Below are 25,177 nucleotides of genomic sequence, written 5' to 3'. Positions count from 1 at the left end.
TGGAAAATCTGAGCTAGCTCAGTGTCTGCATTCTCTGAATGGGAATGCAGAGGAAGGGAGAGAAGGGTGAAAACCATACTCTGGTTTGCACCTCTGGTCAGCTAAGACACCACATAACACATGAGACTATGAAGCAGGAGCAGCTCCTGAATGCCACATGAGTGTCCTTGAGCCCCAATCCACTAAGATATCCTATAAAACTGCGTCCTTGAGGGTGTTAACTTATAACAAAAGCAATAAATCACAAATGACAAATCTAGGGGCTAAGTTCCAGTACCCCGGGAGCAACAGGGCTCTGTTCCCAGTCCTATTTTTAGAGCAGGATGCTTTCACTTGGAGGAAGGGACGCTGCGGCCACCCAAGGAATGCGTGCGAGACTCGTGAACAGCTCCTGTTGCTCAAGAGAATGCTATTTTTTTAAAGCTGACTGTTAAACTTAGATGGACTAATAACAACACAGTCTGGTTCCAACTTCTCCAGCTGCTGGAGGTTATCTGTGAACTTTGCATTTTTGTAGAAATTATAGTCGACGATTAACCAAGTCTCGTACTGTTCAAAGTCTCAGCGTAAGAAGTTAATGCTAAGCCAGCAACGCGTGGTTTACCGTGTGCGTAGAGGGAAAGGAACTTTGGTAAAACAGCGTGTTCCGTGCACTTTCAAAACCACAAATCTGAGAGGATAAACCTGTTCTCTGCGAATGACAAAAGCGCCCTGAGCAAAGTGGTCTGTGCAAGGTGGGACAAGGAGCGGTATTTCAGCCCAAGGGCAGATACGCAGTTTGTGGCTGCGGGAGGATTGATGCAGTGCAGTTTTATCACTGTGGTCCATGGCAAAAGCCTTTCTGCACAGGCTGCTCCTGCAGAATGCCTCATTTTCCCTGGAACCAGCAGTTGCCAGGCAGCCTCTCCAGCTGCCCGTGAAATGCAGGGTGAAGCAGCAGCAGCTCTATTGCTACAGACTCATCTTTCCCATGTACATATTGCTAGGGAAAAACAGCTCATTTAGCAACTTATGACAAGTTTGCCCCTTGTAGCTGGACATACGAGCCTGTTTCCCTTGCAGCTAAGCAATAACTCTGGAGCCAGGATCTGGCAAAAGAACATCTGACTTAGCGGCGACAGACTCGAGCAAGGAAAAGAAAGAGAAGCCACGAGGGAGGCACGCAGAGAAAGGGAATGATCAGATAACAACAACTCGCTTCAGCTGATAGAGTTTGGCACTGGTTGGGTGTTTGCTGGAAAGTCACAGAGAGGGATTTTCTGCGTAGGGCGTTTCCATCCCCTGCATCCTCTGTTTTGGCTATAAAAGCCTGTGCTTGGCGTCAGTGACTCAAATGCCAAAATGAAGCGTAAAGCAGAGAAGCAGGAGAGCTCTGGCTGCAATGAAGGTCCAAAGGGGGTGAGTATGCCAGACTGCGCTTCCAATTTCAGCCTCCGCAGGGATGCACGCAAAGCTATTGGAGATCTGCAGATACTTTCAGAGGAAGGGGAAGACCAAGATCTTTGGGGCTAACACATCCACAGCTGATCAGAGAAGCTGATCAGAAGAGCTGGGAAGAGCAGAGAAGTGCATGTTCTTGAGCCCAGTTTGTTTGCCTGCAGCGTAGCATTGGACTGATTTTTCTTTATCTGCAGCTGATGTCTTATGTGACTTTCCCCTTCTGTGTGCGAGTTTTCAGCCCTGCTTCGTGATCGGTTTTAGGCTGTAGGTTCTTCTAGCAGGGGCCGCCTTTCGCCACAGCAGCTTTTGGAATCTCGATGCTCACGTTATGCCAGAGTGCTGAATGCAGGCAGTTAACACCAGTGGCTCTTTCGAGCTCCTGGGATTTGTTTAACGAGAGCAAGGCAGCCTGCTTTTCATCACCAATGAGGGAATGTCAACAGCCTACTCCTAGAAAATGCAGCTGGAAGCCTCCTGATCCTTACTCTGAGATTGACTTGAATTTTAAACTCCTGCAGTGCCTTAAAATCTGCAGATCTCTGCAGCTGAGCTGCTCGAGCTTCTGAGGAATACAAGGAGTACCAGCAGCTATTTGGACAAACGTTTGATTAGGGAAATGACAGGTCCTTCATGTGGGACCTGAGTGTTGCAACATAAAACCTTGTAGATATTAATGTTAATGGTGGTGACAGAGAACGATACGCATCTGAATGAAAAATACTGATGTAGCAGCAATGAGAAATATTACTAAACTATTTAAAAAAGAAACCCAAACCCCAGCTCAATCAACACAGTGGAGCCAGCCTGAGGACTGAATTGCAACTAAATTATTGCAAAAAGGGAGTTGCTTGTGACACTGGGGACCGTGTACCCACAAACACGCTTGGTGTTTGGTGCTGCTCCAGATGGCAATTCCACCCTTCTGTTTAACCGCAAAGTGCTGCTTTTATACCCCACAACCAAGCCCTCACTGAGCTACTTGGATAAGTTCTAATTGGCTTCAGTGACAATCGGATTAGACCCATAAACAGCTTGATCCCGAAATGCAGGAGGCAGAACAAGCCACACGGGAAGCCAGAACAAATGAACAGGAAAGGGATTTTGTCATTTCATGCAAAATCTCTTCTTTTTAAAGTTTTCCTGTGCCAATATCCTGTGTTATTTCACTATCCAATTTGCACGTTGGAGAAAGAATAATTACATGCAACTTTTTTTTGCCTTGCAGGGTGGTATTTTGAGCACGATAAAAATTATTCATCATCCAAATGATCCATCAATACCGGGAAAGAGTAGAGTTAACTACTGTAATGACTGTGTGCAGTAAATGCCATTTATGCCTAGAAGCCAAACCTGCTTCTAAGGTGTTGTTTGCGTGTTTTCTCTCCCCTCTGCAGAAAATGACGCTTTTGCTTGCGCTGGTAGCGCTGATATCTGCGTTTGGATCCTCTTTCCAGTACGGCTACAACGTGTCCGTGATAAACTCTCCAGCCCCGGTAGGTGGGACCGTGGAGTTGGACCATGACCTGGACGTGGGTTTCCAAAGAAAACAAGGCAGGAGCGTCACAGCAGATTGCGGGGGGTGTGGGCAGATGGTTGCACTTCTGCACACTTTGAAGCACCAGGGAACTGGGGAGAAGTGGTTTCCCTGGGAAGCAAATGGGTTGTTAAGCTGTTAGGACTTTGTGCCCAGCAGCGGCACGAGGAATATTGCCTTCCCTTCTGGGAAGCACGCACATCCTATAAGGCAGGTTAACTTGTAATAAGTTATCTACCCCAGGCTTCTTCATCCCTCTCTTGCATTCATTTCCCAACTCAGCCATTCTGTTTCTTATCAAGAAAGCTGTGTAAAGCTTTATGGCATTTGTTGTTAACTGGCTTTTACAGCATGAAAATTTTGCTTACTGTGCTAAACATGCTCTGTGTTTTGTTCCAGTTCATGCAAGAATTTTACAACAGAACCTACTTGGACAGGAATGGGGTGCCTATGGACAGCAGCTTCCAGACGCTGCTCTGGTCGCTCACAGTGTCCATGTTCCCTCTGGGTGGCTTCTTTGGGTCCCTCATGGTGTGGCCGATGGTCAACAACTGTGGCCGGTGCGTGACAGAGCTGTTTGACATCCCTCACTTGCCCCACCGGTCTCTCCAGCTTGCCCAGCCCATGGGGATCATGGCTGTGTCACACACCGTGATTGCAATGCAAAGGGGCTGACTCAGCAATACGTGTTGTCTCCCACACATATGAGCATTTATATGGTTTCGGAACGTTGAGATCCAGGCTGCGTGCTGGGCACTGGTCCACACACAGAGCAATGGTGAGAGTCCTGGGCTGGGATCTGCGGTCAGGCCCAGCTTCTGCTGCTCCGCTTTCCTGAGAAACATCGCTCTTGAAGCCTTCATTCCCTGCGGGAAGAATGGGACAATTGCCATTTGTCTTTGATTAGTCTTTGGGATGGTGACTCATTCGAGTTTTGGACAGTATAACACCGAGGGGATCTATCTGCTATTGGAGCCTTAGGAGAAATGAACTGAACCTGTTTCCTTATCTATTACTTTGCAGAAAGGGCACTTTGCTGATAAATAACCTCTTCTCCATTGTTGCTGCAATCCTTATGGGAACCTCAGAGGTAGCAAAAACCTTTGAAGTCATCATCCTTTCTCGTATTATCATGGGAATATATGCTGGTAAGTGAGAGATTGGATGGTAAAGGGAGAACAATAGGTATTTTCTTGGCTATGTAAATGGGTTTTTTGTTCTGACAATAGATGGTTTCACAGGTAGCACATTTTAGCCATACATCTGCTTAACAGTGCTGTACTTGAAAAACAATCATCTGCATGTTGCAGAAGTACTAAAGATGTCTAGTAAACAATGGCAGCGAGACTGGAATTTGAGGTGTACAGAGATGTGTGTATGTAGATGCAGTTATCCTCTGTAATAAGCACCTGCTGGGGACTGGAGCTCCAACAGCCAGGAAACCTGATGATAATAATCTGTTTTCTAAAGCAGATAAGCTAGCTGTTTGTGTGTGGGTTTGTTTGTTGTTTTTTAACTTAATCAGACACAGAACAACCCTTATAATTCAAAGTCATTGGAGGCAATGCCATATCCAATAATCCGGTCCTGGAACTGACTGTTCTTCCTGCAGGAGAAAAGAAATGTTGAAGGGAGATTAAAGGGTTCAGAGGCACCAGATTTACTGCAAAGAGAGTGGAAGCCAAGGAGAAGGGTGTATGTGAGTTTCTGCTCTAAGTGGCTGCATTAGAGCTATGGGAATAGGGGACAAACAGCAACCCAGAACGGCTGCACCCTGTGCAGTGCTGTGCTGAGCTTGTGCACAGCCACGTTGATAAGGGTCCTAATGGCATTTAGGCTCAATTAATTGGCTTTGGGCTGGTGAGACCAACATGCTCCATGGTTTATTAGTGAGTTGGAATATCCTGTAAAGATAAAACAAGAAAACAAGCATGCAGCAACTGCACTAGGTGAGCTAAGGCAGGAAATTTGTCTCATTGTTTTGTTTCGACTTTTAACTTTCCCAAGCCTGGTTGCTGCTCTTGGCATTGGTTCTCCGAATAAAAACGAAAGGACCTGTTAAGTGTGATCCCACTTTCCACTTGTAACTGTCAAAAGAATCTGGACTGGCTGTCCCAACTCACCCGTCCCAGCCTGACCTCCCTTGAGCTGAGGAACAGTGCCTGGGGACACTGGGCGCTGGTGGGACCCGGGTGTCCCTGTCACAGCCCTGTTGTGCCACGGCTTGATCAGCACAGGGCTGAACACTTTGGCAGCAGCAGCTTGCTGTGACTTAAATGCAGTGGTCCAGGAGTCACTGCCAGCATGTTGTAATCCATGCAATTAAAAGGCTGGTTATAGTGACTTAAACCACTACACCTCAGAAGTTTAGTTTTATAATGTTTCCTAGTTGTTTTAATACTTGTTTTCAGGCCTTTTGGCTTTTGGATAACAGCTAGGGCATCTTTGTAACTCCAAGTTCCTGAAGGCTGGGAACTTTACAAATGTAAGATAAGAGTCTCATGTGGTCATTTGACTCCAGGAGTTTGGGATTTAGAGCGTGAGCACGGGAGCTGGCAGCTCTCTGGGGTTACTGTGGGTAACCATGCAACGTTCCTCAAAATAACCCATGTTCTTAGTGTCCTGTTGGAGTAGAAATATCTATTCCAGTGTGCTGCCTGTCAGAGATCTCAAACCAGCAAAGCTCTCTGAAATCTGAGCCATTAAAGGAGTACTGAATCTTTAAAAGCCAGCAAGAAGTCACATCCTTCCATCTCACATGGATATGGACTTCTTGTTTTAAAGGAAGTAGAAATTCCTCCCTTATATTTTGAGTTTGTTTCCAAGCCTGAAGTAGTTCACAGTTCTTCTTTATGTGTATTGTGTTGAAATACTTTGTAGACCTTGCCGGAAGAAAGCTACTTTTAGGAAGATACAGTGATAGATTTTGTATCCTTCTACCTACTGAGTGGAGCAATGCCATGGGTTTTTTTGCTTTTTGTCTTATGCTCCACCGAACAGTCAGGAAAACATACACAGCTTATTCACTGGCCAGAAGATAACATTAAATCTACAGCTGGACCTGATGAATTTGAGCATGAGGTTTCTTTATGTCCTGTGGTCCAGCTGGGATCACTTTGGTCTTACAGGGGAAAAAGGCATTTATTGAAGATGGTGAGTGGGCTGACATCAGGCAGCTGCATATCTAACATTGTTCTCTAACTACTAGGTCTGGCCTCCAATGTGGTTCCCATGTTCCTTGGAGAACTGTCCCCCAAAAACCTGAGAGGTGCGATTGGGGTCGTACCCCAGCTCTTCATCACCGTTGGGATCCTCGTAGCTCAGATCCTTGGTCTCAACAGCATCCTTGGGAATGCCACAGGTAAAGTCTTGGCTCAGGACTTTTCCATGGGCTCTGTTGGGGAAAGACTTGTCACAGTTGTCATCCTGTCTCGCCTGTTGCAGGCTGGCCCATCCTGCTGGGGATCACTGGGATCCCATCACTAATTCAGCTCGTCACGTTGCCCTTTTTCCCTGAGAGTCCCAGATATCTGCTGCTACAAAAGGGCAATGAAGAGCAAGCACGACGAGGTCAGTATCATCTTTTAATGAAAGGGGAGGTGGAATGGAATAGATCTGGCCATGGGACATGGCTGACAGCAACCCACAGTGAAGCACATGAGGGTGAAATTCTTCACTGACATGTTGCTGGTGGATGGAATTCCTGCAGTATTGCTCCCTTCTCTGCACATGTGAACCCCTGACTTCCCGCCGTGAAAGTGCTGCTGCCCATGGTTTGCATATCATTCTGGCTTGATTTAAAGCAGGAGACCTCACTATAGACCTGCTCTTTGGGGTCCATAACTCACCTTTCTTCTCCCAACCAGCTCTGCAGAAGCTGAGAGGCTGGGATGATGTGGATGATGAGATAAAAGAAATGCTCCAAGAAGACCGTTCAGAAAAGGAAGAAGGACAGTTCACTGTTTTCAGCCTGTGTACCTTCAGAGGCTTGCGATGGCAGCTCATCTCTATCATCGTCATGATGATGGGCCAGCAGCTCTCTGGGATTAATGCGGTGAGTGGGAAGGATGTGGGAAAGGCCAGTGGGGTGACTGCTAAAGGACTTTGGAGGATGATGTGGGGCAGTGCATGACACAGGAGCTGGAACGTGGGACCCAGGAGTACCCCTTCACCAGGGACACTGCTACTGCGTCACGATGTGGTGGGTCGATCCTGGCCAGTACCAAATAGACTACACACATGTACCAGATAGAGAGTCAAGCCGTCCTGTTAGGGATAGTCTGAAGTTTTTAGAGGAAGGTACTTATGCCTGGATCCAAACACACAACATCTCCAGAAATGAAATAACCCAGTTCTCTGGCTTCTGTGCACCAATCGAGGATGTAAAAGCAGCTAAAATGGGATTCCTGTGTTCTGCCTCTGGCCACGTATACATACAGCTGTGCTTTTGTTGCAGGTCTTCTACTACGCAGACAGAATCTTCCAGTCGGCAGGTGTGGACAACAACAGTGTTCAGTATGTCACCGTGTCGATCGGTGCCATCAACGTCGTCATGACCCTGGTTGCTGTAAGTCTCTGTCAGGGCTCTTTGAGTTCCAGCTTGTCCAGTCTGTCCATCGCTGTTTAAATGGGGTTTTGTTGTGCAAAACAGCTCACAGTAGGTGTAAACAACAGATGCACGGTGTTATTGACACATCCAGCTTTTTGCAGTTCCTGGATGATTTCATGCCCACAATCCATCAGCAAATGGTGGAAATTTCACTGAATTTCTTAAAAGATAAAGACTACCTCAGTAAATTTTGCTGGAATATGTGCTGCGCCCCAGGTGTCTAATGTCTCACCCTCTTATGTCTCTTCCAGGTTTTCATTGTGGAATCCCTTGGGAGGAGAATCCTTCTCCTTGCTGGCTTTGGGTTTTGCTGTGTGTCCTGTGCAGTGTTAACTTTGGCTCTCAATCTCCAGGTGTGTAGTTGAAGGGCTCAGATGATCCTACACATGCATTTCAGCCCTCTGGTTTATTTTTAAGTTGGTTCTACATCCTGAGAGGGTGGGGACAGTATGGAAGGTCTCAGAATATGTACATCTACCCAAAGTAAGCCCAGGAGAAGCTATGATCCTGCTTTTCTGAATGCTGCTTCCAGTATGTCATGTTCATAATACCTGTTATATCAATTTGCTGGAAGCAAGGATTATACCCAAGCTGTGACTTTTGTGGTGAGTTATGGGCATCTCTGGCAATGGAGGGTGACACTGGCTTTAGAATGTCTTCAAATCTTGCAACTAATAGTGCCTTGAATGTTCAGACAGGCATCACATCTAACCTGTGATCGAATTCTTCACAGAACACGGTCCACTGGATGTCTTACCTCAGCATCGTGTGTGTCATCGTGTACATCATTGGACACGCTATTGGGGCCAGTAAGTACGCACGGTTTAGTCCAGTCTCCTCCACAAGCCAAGTGCTATGCTGAACATTGCAAATCCAAAGCTTTGTGGGGCTAATCCAAGGAGATCTAATTTCTGCTCTGTGTGTCCATGCACCTTGTTAGTTATCAGCTGGGTTATTTTACAGTTCACGTGTATCAACCTTATTTTAGAAATTGTACAGGAGATGGGTTCATGGCTAAGGTGCAGCCATAGGACAGAACGGGTTGATTGCTGTGTGTGAGCTTAGGAAAGTCATTTAGTTGCTCTAGTCTTTTTATTCAATCCCTTATTTGATTTATTGGGTGTTAATAAACACTGGTAGTTTAGAATCTGTTCCCTGCCCACTGAAATGAACAGCGCAATCTAGGAATCCAGGGTGGGGAAATTGCCTTTGGGATTTCCAAATACGCAGCTACCTTCCAGGTCCGATTCCCTTTGTGATGATCACCGAGATGTTCCTGCAGTCGTCCCGGCCTGCAGCGTTCATGGTGGGGGGGTCTGTGCACTGGCTGTCCAACTTTACCGTGGGGCTTGTGTTCCTCTACATGGAGGTAAGACGCGACCATGCAACAGGGCAAGACTTCAGCTTAAAATCGGCACCTGCACCCCTGTGTTCTCACAGGCAGCCTTTTTCATCCTGAGGGCAGTAAATGCCCAAGTTAGTTCGCAGTACCTGTATGCAGGATTATATATTAAAGGCTAGAAAGTGATTTAACATCAGCAATTTTAAATCACATCTGTCTGTCTGCACATGCTTTAAAAGAAAGCAGTTATTTTTCCAGGTGAATGTCTGATCCTGAATTCAGGAGCATGGAAAAGGTTGCAAATTCCCCATCTTACATTTTAGCCCATTTTAGCTTTTGATCTCTAGCTCACCAGTTCAAACTGATGATCCCCAGCAGCAGAGACCCATAAACAGCTATATTTGCTGATTTTTAGCATGTGCAAAGGAAGCTGATGAGTTTAGTTTGATTTATGTAACAGGCCCTCACCCTCCTTTTCCAGTAAATCCATGGTGGCTTCCAGTACATCCATGGTGGTGGTATGAGAAGACAATCTAGAACCACCCCTAACTTCTAGACATTCAACTTAAACTATGTACACATCACTGTGGCTGCTTTTTTTATAGTTATTACAAGGTTCAACGTGTCCAAATGATGTCATGTACACAACTAGAGTATTCCTCTGATCCCTGCTCTGTCTTCTTTCATTGCCCAGGCTGGACTGGGGCCCTACAGCTTCCTCATCTTCTGTGCCATCTGCCTGGCCACGATGGTTTACATCTTCTTTGTCGTTCCTGAGACGAAGAACAAAACCTTTATGGAAATCAACAGGATCATGGCCAAGAGGAACAAGGTGGAGATCCAGGAAGAGAAAGAAGAACTTGAGGATTTCCGCACTGTCCCAGGCGGGCAGGCGGAGAAGAAAGAAATCTTCAGCAGTGGACTGTGACCCAGCCCAGTGTTTGGCCTGGCCCAGACGTTTTTCAGGATCTGTTCAGCAGGAGAACAAATATATCGATTTATCGTTTCACACCAATCTTCATTAGGACCTTCTGCAAACTTCCAACAGCAGGAGTTTCCAGTTAAGCCGTTGTTTCTTGAGAGTGTTGTCACTATAATTAGCAGGACCATTCTGTTCCATGGCACAGCCACTGCCAAGGCAAATTACCCATTCTTGGTATTTGTCACAGGGAAAGGGCAACATCCTCAGCCAAGCTCAGTAACATATGTTATCCTGTATGTCCCTGTATGTCCTGACTGAGACATCTCGGGTGACAGGAGCCACCACTTGGGCTGGTTTTGGTCAGTTGAGTGCCCTATATTCCTCTGAGGAACTGCCATTTATGTGTTTGAGGGTCCAGTGTGAGTGATGCCAGGACTTCGGTGATCTGGGCTGGAGAGAGCATCAGTCGTTCTGAGATACTTCGTTAGGTGGGCTGCTAATGGCATTTATCCTGTCAACCCTTGTCCTTCCTTTGTGTGCTTCAAAGAACAGCAAAACTGGAAATGCACGTCACTACAATCTCACCCCCATGCAGCTCTCCCAGCTCTCTCCTTCAAATCAAACCTGGTCCTCAGCTGTTGCCGGTGAGTCCTTCCGAAGCCTTATTCTTGAGGTTAGGAGTCATCCATCTGGCTGATGCTGCTTCACAGCCAATTTGTTCCAGTGACACTTTAGTCTTTGAGCTCTTCAGCTCATTTCACTCCCTAGTGTTTACACTTCAGTTGCCAAAGAGCAACAGTCCCTCTCTTAATCCTTTAATGACCCCCATAACCCTGCTCTGTATACGAGTCAGTTGAAGCTCATTCATCCCCTAGTGATACGTGGTGTTGGACTTGGGAAGAACCTCCTTGCTGCTTTGCTGGAGTCAAATTCAGGTTGATTCCTGTGCAGGTGGCTGCAGGTTGGAGCCTGTGTTTGCAAACATATCCAAACTTGTCTTTAGCCTCTCACATTGAAGTGCTTAAATTTATTTTTTGAAATAACTCAGCTCTCAGGTACTTGAAAACCCTTGAAAAAGTCTTCAAATGGTTTAGAGCTTGGTCTTTCTACTGGTTTCTGGCTGTGTCCCCCAAGGGCTAAATTGGCTGGAAAAGCCCTGAGTCTGAAGGACTCTCAGATAAAGTAAAGTGCACACTGATAAAAAAATGGAGGATTTTTGGAAGTATTTATTAGTTGAAGGGGCTTGGGGGTTAATTACAGCATAATTTAACATGGGGAAATTCAATTTAGTTAACTGTTATGCAGGGCTGCTGCCCTCTGTTTTGAGAAGCGCAGAATTGTTGAAAAGCCCGGAATGGATTTTGTTGGTTTTGGAGATTATAGCCCTTCACGTGATTTAAGTTAACCTTAGAAAATGAGTTTTATACCTGCCCTCAAACTTGTGATGTATACATGTTGAAAAAGAAGCTGTTTCCATGCTTGGTCTCTACATCCATTTACAGAAAAGAAGGTATGCCACTGATCAAAGCACAGGACCATGCTCTGTTCTGCGAGGGCTTTATGTCCCTTTTCCTATGCCAAACATCTGCGGGGCAAGGAGTGGTGGTTTGATGGTGAGAAATGGGAAGGGAGGACACATGATGGTGAGAAACTGAGACTGGGTGAAGGATGTGAGAGATTTGACTTGAGAAGTGGCTCCTTTGACCAAAGAGAGTAGCTCTTTGGCATGTAGAGAGATCTATGTATAGGAAGTCAAGTCACACTCCTGGGAGGGATGTGACATACAAGGTGTTGGCCTGGGCCAAGTTCTGCTCTGCTCTTTGCCTCTGTCCCACTGATGGAGCCTTTGCTCCTATGTACCTACTTGGAAAAATGACCTGGATCACCAGCAGGTGCACAGCGTGCCTATACAAAGCATAAGGAGAAACAAGCAAATAATCTAAGTTTTCCTCAGTTTCCCCAGCCAAGCGGTTTTGATTCTTCTACTGCTTTAAAAAGCCAAAAAGTTGGGGTTACTGGCAGCTGGTGTCAGACTCCAGAACCACCCCCCCAAAGAGGGTCATGGGGGCTTCTCCCCATGCGATGATATCGCCCTTCAGTTGCCCTGGTTTGCACAGCGCAAGTGTCCGAACATCTGCAGGACTGAGAACTTGGCTCCACAGGTTCACATGCGTCATCCACCCTGCAAAACCATTGGAGAAAGTCCCAAGAAGAGTGTCCCTGTCTTTCCCGAGGACAAGCGTCCCTCCAGCCTGGCTCACATACCCCTTCTGGATGCTCTTTGCTTCACCAGCTGCTCCATTGAGCCACAAATTTGCCATTCCAGACTGGGAGGCCCACGCCATGCAGTAATGCAGCCAAACTTGTGCCCTGTGGTACAGAGGGAAGCTGATGAAATGTCCTCCTATCCACAGCCCCACCTCGGCGCCCACGGTCACCACCAGCTCGTTGTCCCTCTCCTGTGTGGAGTAGGACAGCACAGTCTGGCTGCCGGTGGGCTGCGCTTTGCTCCAGAAACACAAGGTGAAGGCCTGGAGAGACATGTCGTGGAGGGGATGAATGTCCACAAAACTCTCAATGTTTTCCGCAGGGAAGTAGAAAGCTGGAAAAGTGCTGGATTTGATACCTGAAATAACCAGTGAAACAGCTGTTACATTTCCTGCCATGCGTATAAATCAGCCCAAATCATGAAGAATACACCCTCAGAAAGTGGCAGGGCTGTGGTGGTCAGGCTGTTGTGAGCTACTGGCATGTGTTGTACCAGCAGCGAGGGGGCCTGAGATGATGAAAAGCTTCACTGCCTCACCCAACTATTTGGGAAAATCACTTTATTTTTCCTTCCCCCTTCCTCTTTTCTCATCTTGTGTAAAATAGAGATTATAGTTATTTATCCCAGGGGAACTATGAGCTTAAATTCCTCACTGTTTACTCTTCATCCTTGGAAGGTAAACTGGACTCAGGAACAGATGCGTGTTTCTTACCGATGTGGCTCATTCCTTTCAGCAGCTCGCTCTTCACGTCTTGGAGCTGCATCTGGATTTGTTCCAGTCTGAGGCCGAATTCTTCTGGATGGCATTGTTCTAGAGCAACCAGACAGCTGCATTTACAGAAGGGCAGGACCTGCACATGGTAGATTTTCTGCTTTCTCATTTTTAAAAGGTTTAGGGAACATTATTTGTTTTCATATGGAGCTGAGACACTGCACTTTGTGCCTGGCTAACCCGCCATGCCAGAGCTGTTCCTACAATGGTTCATGTCCCTCAAACACACCTGAACCCAGTATTGTGTGTGGTGCCACATAGCACCACTTGGGACACCTGTGCGACACCATTGTGGCCAAAAGAAGCGGCTGGCACACACCCTGCAGCCACCGCTGCACCATTGAAGTGCTGGCAGGCGAAGAGGCACCTGGACCATCTCCACCAGCTGGGCATGGACACTGTCCCTCTGAGAAAAGGGATCTCCAGCATGCCTAAATAAAGTGATTTGCAGCTTATCTCCTTCCACAGAGGTTTCTCGCCCTTCCTGGGGGAAAGCTGAGCCCTGTGTGCTGACTCCGTTACCTGGGCTGGGTTTGGCTGGGAAGGAGGACTCCACCGCCCGCCCGTTGAGGGGCTGAGCGTGCCGGTAGTCGTTGCGCAGCGTCCTGTTCTGCCAGTCCAGCAAGGTGTTCTCCAGGAGGCTGATCTGTGAGCAACGCAGGGTTACCGCGGAGGGCAAGGGGAACAGCAGTTCTGCCCAGAAGTGCAGTGCAGGTCCTGCAACTCAGGATTAAACCCAGCAACTTGTTGCAAAGGAACCCCCAGGGTCTCTGGCTGCATATTAGTAAGGGAAAGGAGCAGAACATGAGGGATCTTATCAGCTAATTCATCATAAAGATATTTTGCCTGAAGGAAGTTTTTAACACCTGTATGGATGGAGATTTTGATGCTATTCTGTAGCATACTGCTTTCTCCCCAGTGCCTACTGCCAAATGAGAACACACTGTGATCCTCCACTGTATCTTGTATTTCTCCTAGAAGAAAACGTTTCTGATGCTTCTTTTTCATCAAAGATGAACCACTCTGTGAGACTCAGCAGTAAGCTTATCGGGAGCTGCCACTTGCCTGTGTGTGGGACAGGACAATCGGAGAATGAAAGATGGTCCAGATGACACTCTCGGAGCAAGGTGGGGTTGTTAGTGAGCCCTGGTACCTGTAGAAGTGTGAGAGGTTTTCTGGCAGCATGGCTTGGACATCCAGAGAAATGAGCTTTGTGGATTGACCTCAAAAGGAAAGAGAATCAATTGTTATTTTTTGGTGCTGCAGGGTGTTCTGGAGACCAACCGGGACTACGGTTACTGCTGCCTTGAGCATCTGCCTCGCCACCCTCCTGCATGGGCAGGGATGGTGTGAAGCTGTGCATGGCTGACAATGCTCAGCAATGCAATTGCAAGCAAAGCAGCAGCAAAATGTCTGTCCCCAGACCAGTACATACATACAGGTTTTGAGAATATCAAGGACAGAGGAAGGCATTCCCAGGTCTTACCTGCAAACCTGATTTTTGCCAGTTTGGAAATGAATTCACTGTAGTAAGTATTCTCAAAGTGTCCATCCTAAACAAAGCATAGAAACTTGAACAAAGTGTTAGTGACCTGCCTGTTCTTCTACACCGCTAATCAGCTTGGGGGACTAACTGATGGATTTGGTGACAGATCTCTCAATAGGCTGGACAATCCTGGGCATGATAAGGTATGTACACATAGATCTTGGGTAGAACACTGAACTATAAGGATCCTTTAAAACCACACAAAATCAAGTGTTCCCATTTGCAAATCAGAGCAAGGCCTTGAGGAACATCAGGGAAAACCCAGCTGCCACACCTGAGAATCCAGCTTTACTTCTTATGGGACAAATTCTTCTGGGGCTCCCATGTTCTGTTGGCTGATATTGTGTGAACCCAGATGGAATAAGGGAAGAATAGTCCTAGTATAGCTTGGCTTCCCCAAACTTGGGGCATATATCGTCTCTTAGGATAGACCTGCAAACCTAGTACAGGCTGCTCCTGGCTAGGCTGTGATTGGAGTATAAACCATGATCACAGCCTGGCCTTGCTCAGCAGCCTGGGCATCAAACCTACCGCGTACAGGAAGGCAAGCACAGCCAATCCATTTGGTTTGTCTTTGGCTTCTTCAAAGCTTGAGTAGGCAGCTGAGTTGTAATGGACAATGTGCAGCTGTCAGAAGAGAGACAGGGTTATTCAGCAAGAAGTGATAAATGGCTTCCTCGGTGCTTTAAAGGACCCAATACAGACTGAAGGGAGAATCACCGTCCCAATTCCTGCTGCTTGTGCTTCACAGCACAGCCAAACAGACCTTTAGTTCAATAGGTTTGTGGCAAATGTGGAGGAACAACTTCATCTTTGAAGGATATATGCTGTTGCAGTGGGGCTTTTTGTTTTAGAGCCTTCTGTGCCAGCACCACCAGGCTCAGCCCTTGCATCTCACCAACCACCCCACATGCCTCTGCAGTTCTTCCACTTCCCAGTTACCAGCCGTGCAGCGCTCCCTCCAGCCTGCCCCGTTCACAAGTACCTCGGCAAAGTATCTCATCCCGTCTATGGTGTGCTCGGAGCCGCTGGTCTCCAGGTCCAGGCCACCCCAGTGCAGGTGCATCTGTACAGCTGTGTAGAGGCCCGGGAGCCCTCTGGAGATGTACATGGTGGGTGGCAAATCAATCTGAACTGAAACAAATAAAAACCAGGATTGGAGACAGCAATAGGTGCAGCCATGCCCATTCCTGTAGTTAAACTTAGAGCGTCCAGACCGTTCTGCCAGTAACACCGTCTCTAACTCCAGTATCAAAGGAAAACCAGTGAAACTTCAAGCTGTGTGTACTTTAAATCTTTCCTGACCTCAGGCTCCTCATGCACCACACAGACCACACCATGTTAATACACAAACTTAGGAGTGAAAATGGAGAATTAAGTAAAAGGGTTGTGTTTTCAGGACAGAGCTACTATAAAATGCATCTGCGTATCAAAAGCATAAGGCCTGTGTCACTGCTGGTGGCCTGTTCCTGCACTCTTGGCTGACAGCATCACCCGTTGCCATGGAAACAGGGCAGGGATCCTGCAGGTACCAGCCCTGGTTTGGGGGACAAACCGGGGCTGAAGGGGACAGCACTTGCCCCCTTGTGCCTTAGGGCTGCTTTTGCTCACAGAAAGGTGACTGACAGCTATAGAGCTGCTGCAGGATTAAACAAACCCATTGACCTGCATCGTCTGATCTCTGAGGCTGCTCCTTTGTCAGCAATGGTTCCTCTTTTTAGGCAGGTGATGAGAAGGATCCCCCTGGTCTTACCAGAATGACCATTGTTGGTCATTGTGAAATCCCCTTGCAAAGGCCCATCGTAACCACTCAGCTCCAGCTGCAGTAACTGGGGGTTATACGTCACTTTTTTCCTCTGGATGTCAATAGGAGATTGGTGCTTGCCAGCACAGTCTGCAAAGTGCTTTCCCCAGTGCTCTTCATCCAGCTCTCCCTCTGTGGGCAGGAGAAGCAAAGCGGGTTGTTAGGACATGGCAAGAACTGCTGTTAGCTCAGGAGTCAGAAAACTCTCCTCGTTTGCCAGCAGGGCATGCCAATCTCGTTATTATAGCACCAGGAGCTACGGCAATAAAAGGTTTCTCTGCCCTCCCTAGAGTGAAAATACACATTATTCTGTCTGCAGGACAACTGTGCTGCAAAATAAGAAACCTGCATTGCAGTAATGGCTTATAGATCACTAGAGGCTGAAAGAGGAGCAGTGTTTATATAGAAATGGGGATTTCAATGTGTCTCCACTGCCAAAAGTGTGGAATCGGGTTTTCCAGCAATGTGAGGGTGAATAGGAGTGAACAGGAGCAGGGCAATAGGGGGAAAGTCTCTGCTTAGGATCAGGAACTGGTAGTAATTTTGCAATTTTTAGCCTAGCAGGAGAGCTAACAAAAGAAGAATAGGGGTGAAATGGTTTAAATAAGCTGAACCTATTGTATACTTTCCAGGATAGGACTGGTCTGGGGTGGCTTTGATGTCTTGGGGGGTGTTTTTTTTCTTAACAAAACCCAACCCTCTGCTGAACACAGTCCTGTGATCACCTATGGAGGAAAACAAATGTGTAGAGACCTGGCGTGCTGGGTTCTGTCCTTTTCCGATGGCTCTGAGCCTCTCAGCCCTAATTTTAATCTTCCCTGTGGAGGTCTGGGTGCTGCTGAGCTATTAACAAATGCTTGAACCCTTCAGGGCTATTTGTCCTCTCTACAGTGCTATATTTAGGATTTTAAGGATGAGTAGAAATGTTGATTCTATCTCTATCATGGTTGTGGCTGATAATCAGTACGGAAACCTTTTCTTCTTCACCCCAGAACCGCAATGTATTGATCGATGTCAGAATCACGTCTGTCTGAGAGAAACGGAGCCAGAGCCAAGGAGTCATCACCGTGGGATTCCTGAACTCGCTGACTCCAAATCCTGCAGAGGGGCTTTGGAGGGAGAGTTCAGCCACACCTGGTGATTCGTTACTATTTGCCACTTCTTTGTATTTAATTTAAGCAATGTCAGTTTGCAGATATTTGTTTCTTGGCATTGATTAAATGTGGGGGGTTTAGGAGATGCAGACAGCCTGTCCAAAAGAAAATCCAGAGAGAACTGCTAAAAGCTCGGTGTCCTAATTGCAATATTGCATCTATTCAACAATATCCTTTGTTTTAGCTTGATTCCCAGATGGGTGAAGATCGTTAAAAGACTGCCATTGACTTCAATGAGGTCTGCAAACACCACCATAAAACAAATGAAAATCAGATAAAATTTCACAAAATATACATAAGTAAGCACTTCTTAGCGGTCAGAACTGCATGGGATTTGACAATAAAAGAATGAGCGGGCACTATTTAAATCTTTTCCTTCCAGGATCATCCAAAGGGCAGCTTTTATTCTAACACATTGTAAAGATTTTCCCCATTGTTTGAACCTCATTGGTCTGCCAGCTCTGACAATGTGTCCTAACCACACAAAGGAGGAAAAAGGGGTGACATTGAAAAGAATCACTTTCAAGACACACAGGCATCAATAAAGTGGAATAAATTAGCTGTTCTTTGGAGATCTTTCACTAATGGAAAGAGAGTCAAGCTGGGTGTTGCTTCTGCAGTATAGAATGATGAGAGCATCCTTAGCAAGCCGGCAGGCAGCAGCAATCCCAAAACAGCCTTGTTTTTCATTACCTTTATTTTTCATTACCTTTGTACGTCCAATGCGGTAGGTGAGAGCAGCTCAGGTGCCCCAGGAGCAGCTGGAACCAGACAGCTCTGATCCACATCCCTCTGTATCTGCAGCTGGAACCAAGGCGGGGAGTGCACGTCTTTAAAAATCCGCAGGAGGCGTAAATACCAATTTACTCCAGCGTCCATCCCACCCTTCTCACCCAGTCACGACAACAACAGCAAATGCCACAGAGTTATTTCTTTCGGACAGTCAGCGTTAAATGGGAATGGAATCTTCACCTGTTAGTGTTAGAGTTACAGGTTCCACCAACTGTAATAGAACTTTGCTGCTGATCTTAGGTGATGGGCAGAAACATCAAACATTTGGCAAGAGGCTCCCATCAGTGAAATCTCAGCACTTCTGTTTGCAACAGCCCTGCCACTTGCAATAATATTTGCATTTATTATTTTCAGTAATAAGGTATGTAATAACAGCAATTCAGCAATAAGAGCCATAGGGGACTTACAGATTTCATGTGAACTTGGGTTTCTAGGATTAGACTGTCCTGAAGAACAGAAGTAGTTTTTTTATTCAAAGTCTTTTTCTTTGCAAGTGAATTGTTCATATTAAAAGGCCTTTTCTGGTTTGTTGTTTTGTGCTGCGCATATTTAGCCTTTGGGAACTGCTGCAATATTGACTCGATTAACCCAATGTGCATTTTTCCCTCTGTCTCCTAAAGAAGTCATTTATTCTGACAGTTGCACTGAGCTGTGCAAGGACTAAATTAATCAAACATGCCCTGCAATGTGCTTCATAATCCTTGTGTATCCAGTTGGGTAAATAAGCTTTGAAATTAGCTGAGGGAAAAATGTGGGGGGTTTATAGCTGTTTACACTCCCGGATTCCACCCAGCAGCACATGAGGGTGTGAAGAAGAGTGAAGAACAGGAGGTCACCTCTGCAGCAACGCGTCCCTCCCGTCACCCTGCCCGCGCCAAGGGTGTTTAAATGGATGTCACTTTGGGACAAGCTGCTTCTCTTGCTGGTGCTTTATCGACCAGCTATCGGTCTGCACAAAGGGTTTGAAATGAAGCCCATTTGAGAATGTACTAGTGCCAGGAAACTGGAGATGACAGCGAATTAATTTTTAATGGAGCTTTCGCAATGTGCTAAAATTGTGACATTTCACTCGACAGTAGCAGGAGCTGTGGGCGCTCGGCACATCCAAACCCCACATCTGTTAGCTCAAGTCAGCTTTGTCCAGATTAGCGGCTGTTTTGGAGTTATGACAGAACAATAATTTTAATTAAACTCTTTAAATGTGTGTAGCTTCTAACTACATGCTGAATAGTATGAAATGAGTCTTTCTCCTCTATAAACTGTTGCAGACACCAAGAGTTGCTTATTGGTTCTTGGAGGTATCTCTTTTTTTAGTGTATGTGATATTAAACCTGGCTGGCTTGAGGTTTATCTTTCTTAGCCATCTGGTTTGCTACCTCAATATGATTGCTGGAGAGACGTATGGACATAGTGCCTGGGAACTCCAGATATCAGAGCAGGACTATGCTTGAAGTAAACCGGTGCTTTACAGGTGAAGAAGGTTGTGGGTCTGAGAGGAATCATCTCCGCACCCAAATTTAGCCAGGGGGGGAAATCTAATGTCGGGTATCTCTGCCATGATTTCTTGGCATGATTTCTCCCCAAAGGCAGCTGCTTTCGCACAGATGTGGTTCCACAGACCTCAGCCCCCCTTCCACCCTGCAGTAGGAAATAAGCCTTTTATCCCACATCGTTGGCTTCTGTGCACTTCGCTTTTATCTCCATGGTTTTCCCTGACTCTTTGCCATCTTTTAAATCCTGCTGCTCCCAGGCTATTTCCTCCGCCCTCGCTGGCCTAAAGCTCGGCTCAAGCCTGATTTCAGATCCATCTGAGCACTAGGTAGCCACATTAAAACCTTGCCATCACATTGAAGCTGCTGGCTCAATACCTCAGTGCTCCTTTGACCCAGAGCTCGGAAGGGTTAGTTAACTCAGCAGGAATTCCATGGGTTATAGCTGCATCACTCCCGAGTCCAGCAAACTTTTGACCAGGAACAGGCTGTTTGACGCAAGACGGACAGATCGCCTTCAATCAGGGGATTGAAGGCTTTCCAAGTGAGTCTCAAACCTCTCCAAACAGAGCTCTCCCTGCTAAAGTCATGCTGGATGAATAAAAGTAGCCTGCGATACACAAGTTCAGATGCATTTGTTGATTCTACTGAAGCTTTGTGATTGAAACAGACTTTGAGGCAGTCAGAGAGGTTTACACCAGTGTTCCAACAAGCAGGATTTGCCCATTTTAAGGCAGAGAGGTTTCCTCTGCAAATTCCATTTCACGGTCTAACAGATCCCAGCATTAGCTACCTGCAGTTCATTGTCAACCTAAATGTTCTTTTGCTCAGTTTCAGCCAATTACTCTTAGTTACAGCTATAGCCCTTGGATTATCTTAAAACACTTTTCCGTCTTTAATGTTCCCATCACTTCTGGGGTGTTATCACCTCACCGCACCACAAGCAGCCTTTCCCTCGCCATTTCCCCAAGGTGGAGAAAAGGACAATGTGATGCTATAAAAAGAAGAGAACGTGGTCAAATAATCGCTCTTCATTTTCATTTCCAGGAAATGTAATTACAGTTTTAGTGATGTCTATATACGTCTGCTCCGCAGACTTTGCTGAAAGCGACTTCATGTTCTGCATGTCGAGACTTTAAAAAACATGAAATGTGAAGGGAGGGTTGGCAAGGGGGACGTCAATCTTCCCTCTGCATTTAGTGCAAAGTACACAGGAATGCGTGAGGATTGAAGAAGTACTGGCAAGAATTGGCCTGGGATAAATTTTTCCATCATACTAAGGCTCTGTGCTGTGGACTGGGTGGTGGTGCGATAAAGAAGGAGTAATTCAGTGACAAGACAACTTGCCAGCATGTGTAAATACCCGTCTACCTTCTCAGACGCTGTTATTAGTATTTTATACAAATCTGCACCTCCTTCTGTATAAATATTCCTTTTGCTCCTGATCTGCCAGTGCGATAACATGCAGAGGAAGCACAGTTGCTGCTCATTCTCTGTGAAAATCAATATTAGCAGCGCAGAAACACAGGAGAAGACCCCAAGTCCCTTAACAAACCAACACTCTTCACGGAACAGATAATGGCTCTGGAAATGTGGCTGTTGCCCGCTGCTGGGTAAGCACTTTCCTTTCTGATATCAGCTGCATTGTGTGTTGAGCAGCTGTGACATCCAGTGGCCAAACACAATACAGTTGGGTTTGGTATGGAACTCTTCATACCTGGCAACAATAACAGAGCCCTTCCATTGCACTTCTCGTCTTCCAAGAGCTGAACAAACAGGGATTCATTAACCCCTGCACAGCTCAGGGGGACAGGTGAGTGTAGTGACCCTTAAAGTAGATGAGTCAAAGAAATGTGGCTGCAATGAGATCTCAGTTGGTTAACTTGGATTCCTGTTGTAACAGGTAAATTGGAAGATACAGAAGACAAATCAGTGAAAAAGAGGAGCTGGGTCTCACCCATGGAGCAGGGCATACCAGACTGATGCCAGCAAACGTTTATTCCAGAAAGAAAAAAGGAAAGAATTGGACCAAGAGATGGATTTTCACAGTCCCATGTTAATGGAGAGAGTAGATATAAATCTCTGACAGAGGTTTAATCATAGTGTGTAGTGCATCTGCTGTGTTTCTGACTTTTCTCAACATTTTGCTTGCTCTCGAGGTACGTGCTGGTGGGGCAGAGCGTGTTTGCTGGGCTGCTCACAGCCTGGGAGAGTTAATTTTCAGTGTTATAGGGGCAATTACTCCATATCCCAGAGAGTGTAAGATCCAGGAAGGCATGTATAGGTATGTGTCTAGGTACAAGTTTGCCGCTTTAAGCTTCCTCCCTAGCCCATGCAGAGAAACAGCCTCACACAGATGCTGGGTTTTATACGGGTGTCTTTGAGGTCAATCCAGACATGCCCGGCTTCTTTTGATCATAAAAGCAGACTTGCATGACTCAGAGATCCAAACTACAGACAGATGCACCCGGTTTCAGAGATTAAGAACTCAGTCCCTGCTTTCCCCAAGTCGTCTGCTCCCCAGTGTTTTCATACTCGGATCTGCAGTGTTATTTTTTTAGGGTTTTTGGGGTTGTTTTTCTGCAGGCGAGGTCCATGCAGGGACATTCAGCACCCGCAGCCCCTCGTCACCTCTGCAATCCGCCTGTGCAAGAGGGGGATGTTAGTAAGAGCTAAAAGTGATTCCCATGGGAATGAGGTCGACTTTTAAGGCAGGAAGACAACATGAAGGGAATTTAAATCCTACCGTCTGTGCTGTACCTGTTCTGGGGCAAGAGAATCCTGCTTGATAACCCTTGTGCTTTGCATAAGTATTATGCACTCATTAGGAAAACAAATGAGTTGTTATTGGTTTACTCATACTGTTTTTTTCCAGGTTTCCATTATTTAAAAAAAAAACATGAAATACCCACTATAATTTCTTAATGGCTAATCGATTCCTAGCTCGCTTTCCCCTTTATAGCAGAATATATTTCAAAGTGAGAGGGAAAGACCTGCTCAGCAAGGGGCCTCAAACACGCTGTGAAGGCAGAGCAAGACTTGCACAACTGGCCTCTATAAAGGGGATTACTTAATGGTTTCGTCATGGTTTGAATGAGCAGCTACGGCCTTTGGATGCACAATGCCTGGCAATTAATATCCAGCTGGTTTAAAAGCTTTCAGTCTCACCTCAAATCACCATATCAGATCGTTAGCTGCTGGGAAATGTGCTCTTTGGTATTAGTGCCCTGATTTCTGTGTTGGTTCACTTCCAAATAGCCCTTCACCATCATCTGAAAATGGATGTAGTAGTTTTATATGTAGGATAGCACTTACAGCATTTTAAAAGTAGCATGTATTTTTTCCTATTCCAGCCATCTTACCTGCTTTTTTTCTTGTTGCCATGGTTGTTGTGCAATAATGTTCCATTTTAAGTGACATATGTTCAAAGTATTTTGCCTGTGACATCAGTGTCTAACACATCTCCCATATACTTATGCAGGCTGATGATTGACCCATGCTACATATTCACCACTGAACACAAACCTGTGTCCATAATATCACTCCTCAAAAATGGCCAGTTAGTCTAACATTACCTGCATCTTCGACATCCATTAAACCCCCACGGACCATTCTTAGTTTAATTTTTGTCCTGTAATTGCAAGTTTTCTATATGCGGACCTGAAAATATCTAATTCAGCCTAGGTCCTTCCCTTACAGACCACAGTTATTGTACTGAGGTTATCAGACAGGCTATTAAATCAAGAACTGGTGGCTTTTAAGTCATTTTTCAGGATGCTATCCAGTCCATCTCTCAAATCCTGGGAGAAGACAGGAGAATTAAGAGAAGTGGTGGAAGTTACAAGGATTAAGGCATCAGATCAGTCATCTCAAGTCATTTCGTTATTCACATGCCTAAAACCTGTGGTGTTTAATTGCGTAGAGTTAAGCTGCAAGACAAAAGCACGACAGAAAAGGGGGATGAGAAGGATGTAAAGTCAGAGGAGGTTTTGAATGCCTGGAAGAAAACATCTTAAACAGTCATTCAATAATATTAACAGATACGCAGCAACAGCATGAGTCAGCCTCTGCCATTACCTTTCCAATGGATGTTCCTTAAAAATACCACGATCCGCGGAGTCAGTGAAGAGAAGAAATGCGAGTGACAGGAGTGCTGACTCCTGCATCCGATCGCTTCATCCGGAGATCTCACCGTGGCCGCCGCAACGCTGAACGCACTCAGAAAGCCTCATTTGCAAGGCCACTGGGATGCTTTTCCAAAAGAAACCAACCCAAACAAACAGGCTGGTGCCTGCGGAGCTGCCGGGTAGAGGAGATGAGGGTGGTGCGTACGCAGCCACCCAGACACATGTTCTGCAGGTGTTTGGTGAGGCGCTGGGGAGAAAGAGAAGTCCCTGGGGATTCAGGAAGCACATTCAAGGTGCTACAAAAGCTCACGCCCTGGAATGCGCCCTATGCCGCATAACTAAGCGTATTAATGCACCGGCAAACAAGTCCTGATCTGTGGTGGTTCTGCTCCTGCCTTGGCATCCTCAGCTGTGTGAACCAGTGATTTCACACTCTGCAAAGTCTGAACCCTCCCGCCCAACCACCTTAAACCGAGGAGGAAAAGCCTGGCCTAATCACCTTCTGTGCTCATGAGCATGTTGCAAGCAATCTAAAAACTCATGTGTATTACACTTATAATTTTATCATGGCCTGTAAAGCACAAGGAATGGCTAGACCTTCCAATGGAAGGGGATTTTGATCACGAGAATTGTTTCCCATTGCTGGGTGGTGGGTGCCTGTAAGCCAGTTCTGTGTCGGTGTCTTCTCTCCATCTGCTCCATCAGCATGTTACACCAACGTCTTGGAATACTTTGGTGGGATTACTAGCTACACTGGCTTTATGTTTCCTGAAACTCACTGTTCCCAGTGTCCACCTCATTCGCCATACACTCCCCTCCCAAACCATGAAAGAAATACATCATTTCAAAAGAGAGCACTGAGTATTTGGTAACAAGCCCAGATTCCCACAGAAACTTGTGCCAGCTAGATATCTCACAGCCTCAGGGATGCTCAACTTTTTCTTTAAAAGAAGACAAAAAGACAAATCAGCCAGGATACACGACAGAGTGCAAATTTCAAATCTGCTGATCCAGGACAAATTACACCAACACCTGAACAGTGCCAGATCATGGATGCCTGACCAATGGTGCCTCTCGCTACTGCGGTGCCAGTGTCTTCAGCTCCGCAGACACGCGATTCAGTGGAGCGGATGCGGCTCTTGGCACAGGGTCTGCGGCCAGAACGGCGGGTGAGCCCGTCCTGCCGGGGATGGGACCGTGTGAGCAGGATGGGATGCTGTTCTCAGCACACAGCTCACACTCCAGCAGAGAAAATGATGTCTTCTGTTCCCAAAGAGCACCCTACCATAGTTCAGTGTCAGTCCACAATGTTGGATTGCCCTCGGCTTTAAGCTTTCTTATTCCTCATATTTTCTAGCTCATTGTAAGAATCAGCA

At 46.3% G+C, this 25,177-nt stretch overlaps 2 protein-coding genes across 4 annotated transcripts; one reads left to right on the top strand and one right to left on the bottom strand.

Moving 5' to 3' along the window:
* Positions 1-876: 876 nt before the first annotated feature.
* Positions 877-18,712, top strand: LOC102096104 (solute carrier family 2, facilitated glucose transporter member 5). 3 transcript variants are annotated; one of them, XM_005514278.3, is made up of 12 exons: positions 939-1,398; positions 2,835-2,933; positions 3,374-3,534; positions 3,998-4,122; positions 6,183-6,335; positions 6,419-6,544; positions 6,841-7,028; positions 7,431-7,541; positions 7,835-7,936; positions 8,317-8,392; positions 8,825-8,952; positions 9,620-13,343. In XM_005514278.3, the coding sequence occupies exons 1-12, from the start codon at positions 1,342-1,344 to the stop codon at positions 9,851-9,853; spliced, it is 1,560 nt and encodes a 519-aa protein (XP_005514335.2). In that variant the 5' UTR covers positions 939-1,341; the 3' UTR covers positions 9,854-13,343. The 3 variants fall into 3 exon arrangements, with proteins under 3 accessions (XP_064894059.1, XP_064894060.1, XP_005514335.2); XM_065037987.1 differs by lacking the exons at positions 8,825-8,952; positions 9,620-13,343 and adding an exon at positions 17,231-18,712 and having other exon boundaries at positions 877-1,398; XM_065037988.1 differs by lacking the exons at positions 8,825-8,952; positions 9,620-13,343 and adding an exon at positions 13,867-14,469 and having other exon boundaries at positions 881-1,398.
* CA6 (carbonic anhydrase 6) lies at positions 11,054-24,129 on the bottom strand. The gene is made up of 10 exons (XM_065037985.1): positions 23,752-24,129; positions 18,102-18,196; positions 16,188-16,370; positions 15,420-15,568; positions 14,966-15,061; positions 14,375-14,441; positions 13,954-14,111; positions 13,411-13,534; positions 12,829-12,927; positions 11,054-12,473 (listed from the first exon to the last, which is right to left on the bottom strand). Exons 1-10 carry the CDS (start codon positions 23,838-23,840, stop codon positions 11,860-11,862), a joined length of 1,674 nt encoding a protein of 557 aa, XP_064894057.1. The 5' UTR covers positions 23,841-24,129; the 3' UTR covers positions 11,054-11,859.
* Between the last annotated feature and the right edge of the window lie 1,048 nt (positions 24,130-25,177).

This window comes from Columba livia, chromosome 21 (assembly GCF_036013475.1).
Source record: "Columba livia isolate bColLiv1 breed racing homer chromosome 21, bColLiv1.pat.W.v2, whole genome shotgun sequence".
Lineage (NCBI taxonomy): Eukaryota > Metazoa > Chordata > Aves > Columbiformes > Columbidae > Columba > Columba livia.
This window is presented reverse-complemented; position numbering and strand designations above follow the sequence as displayed.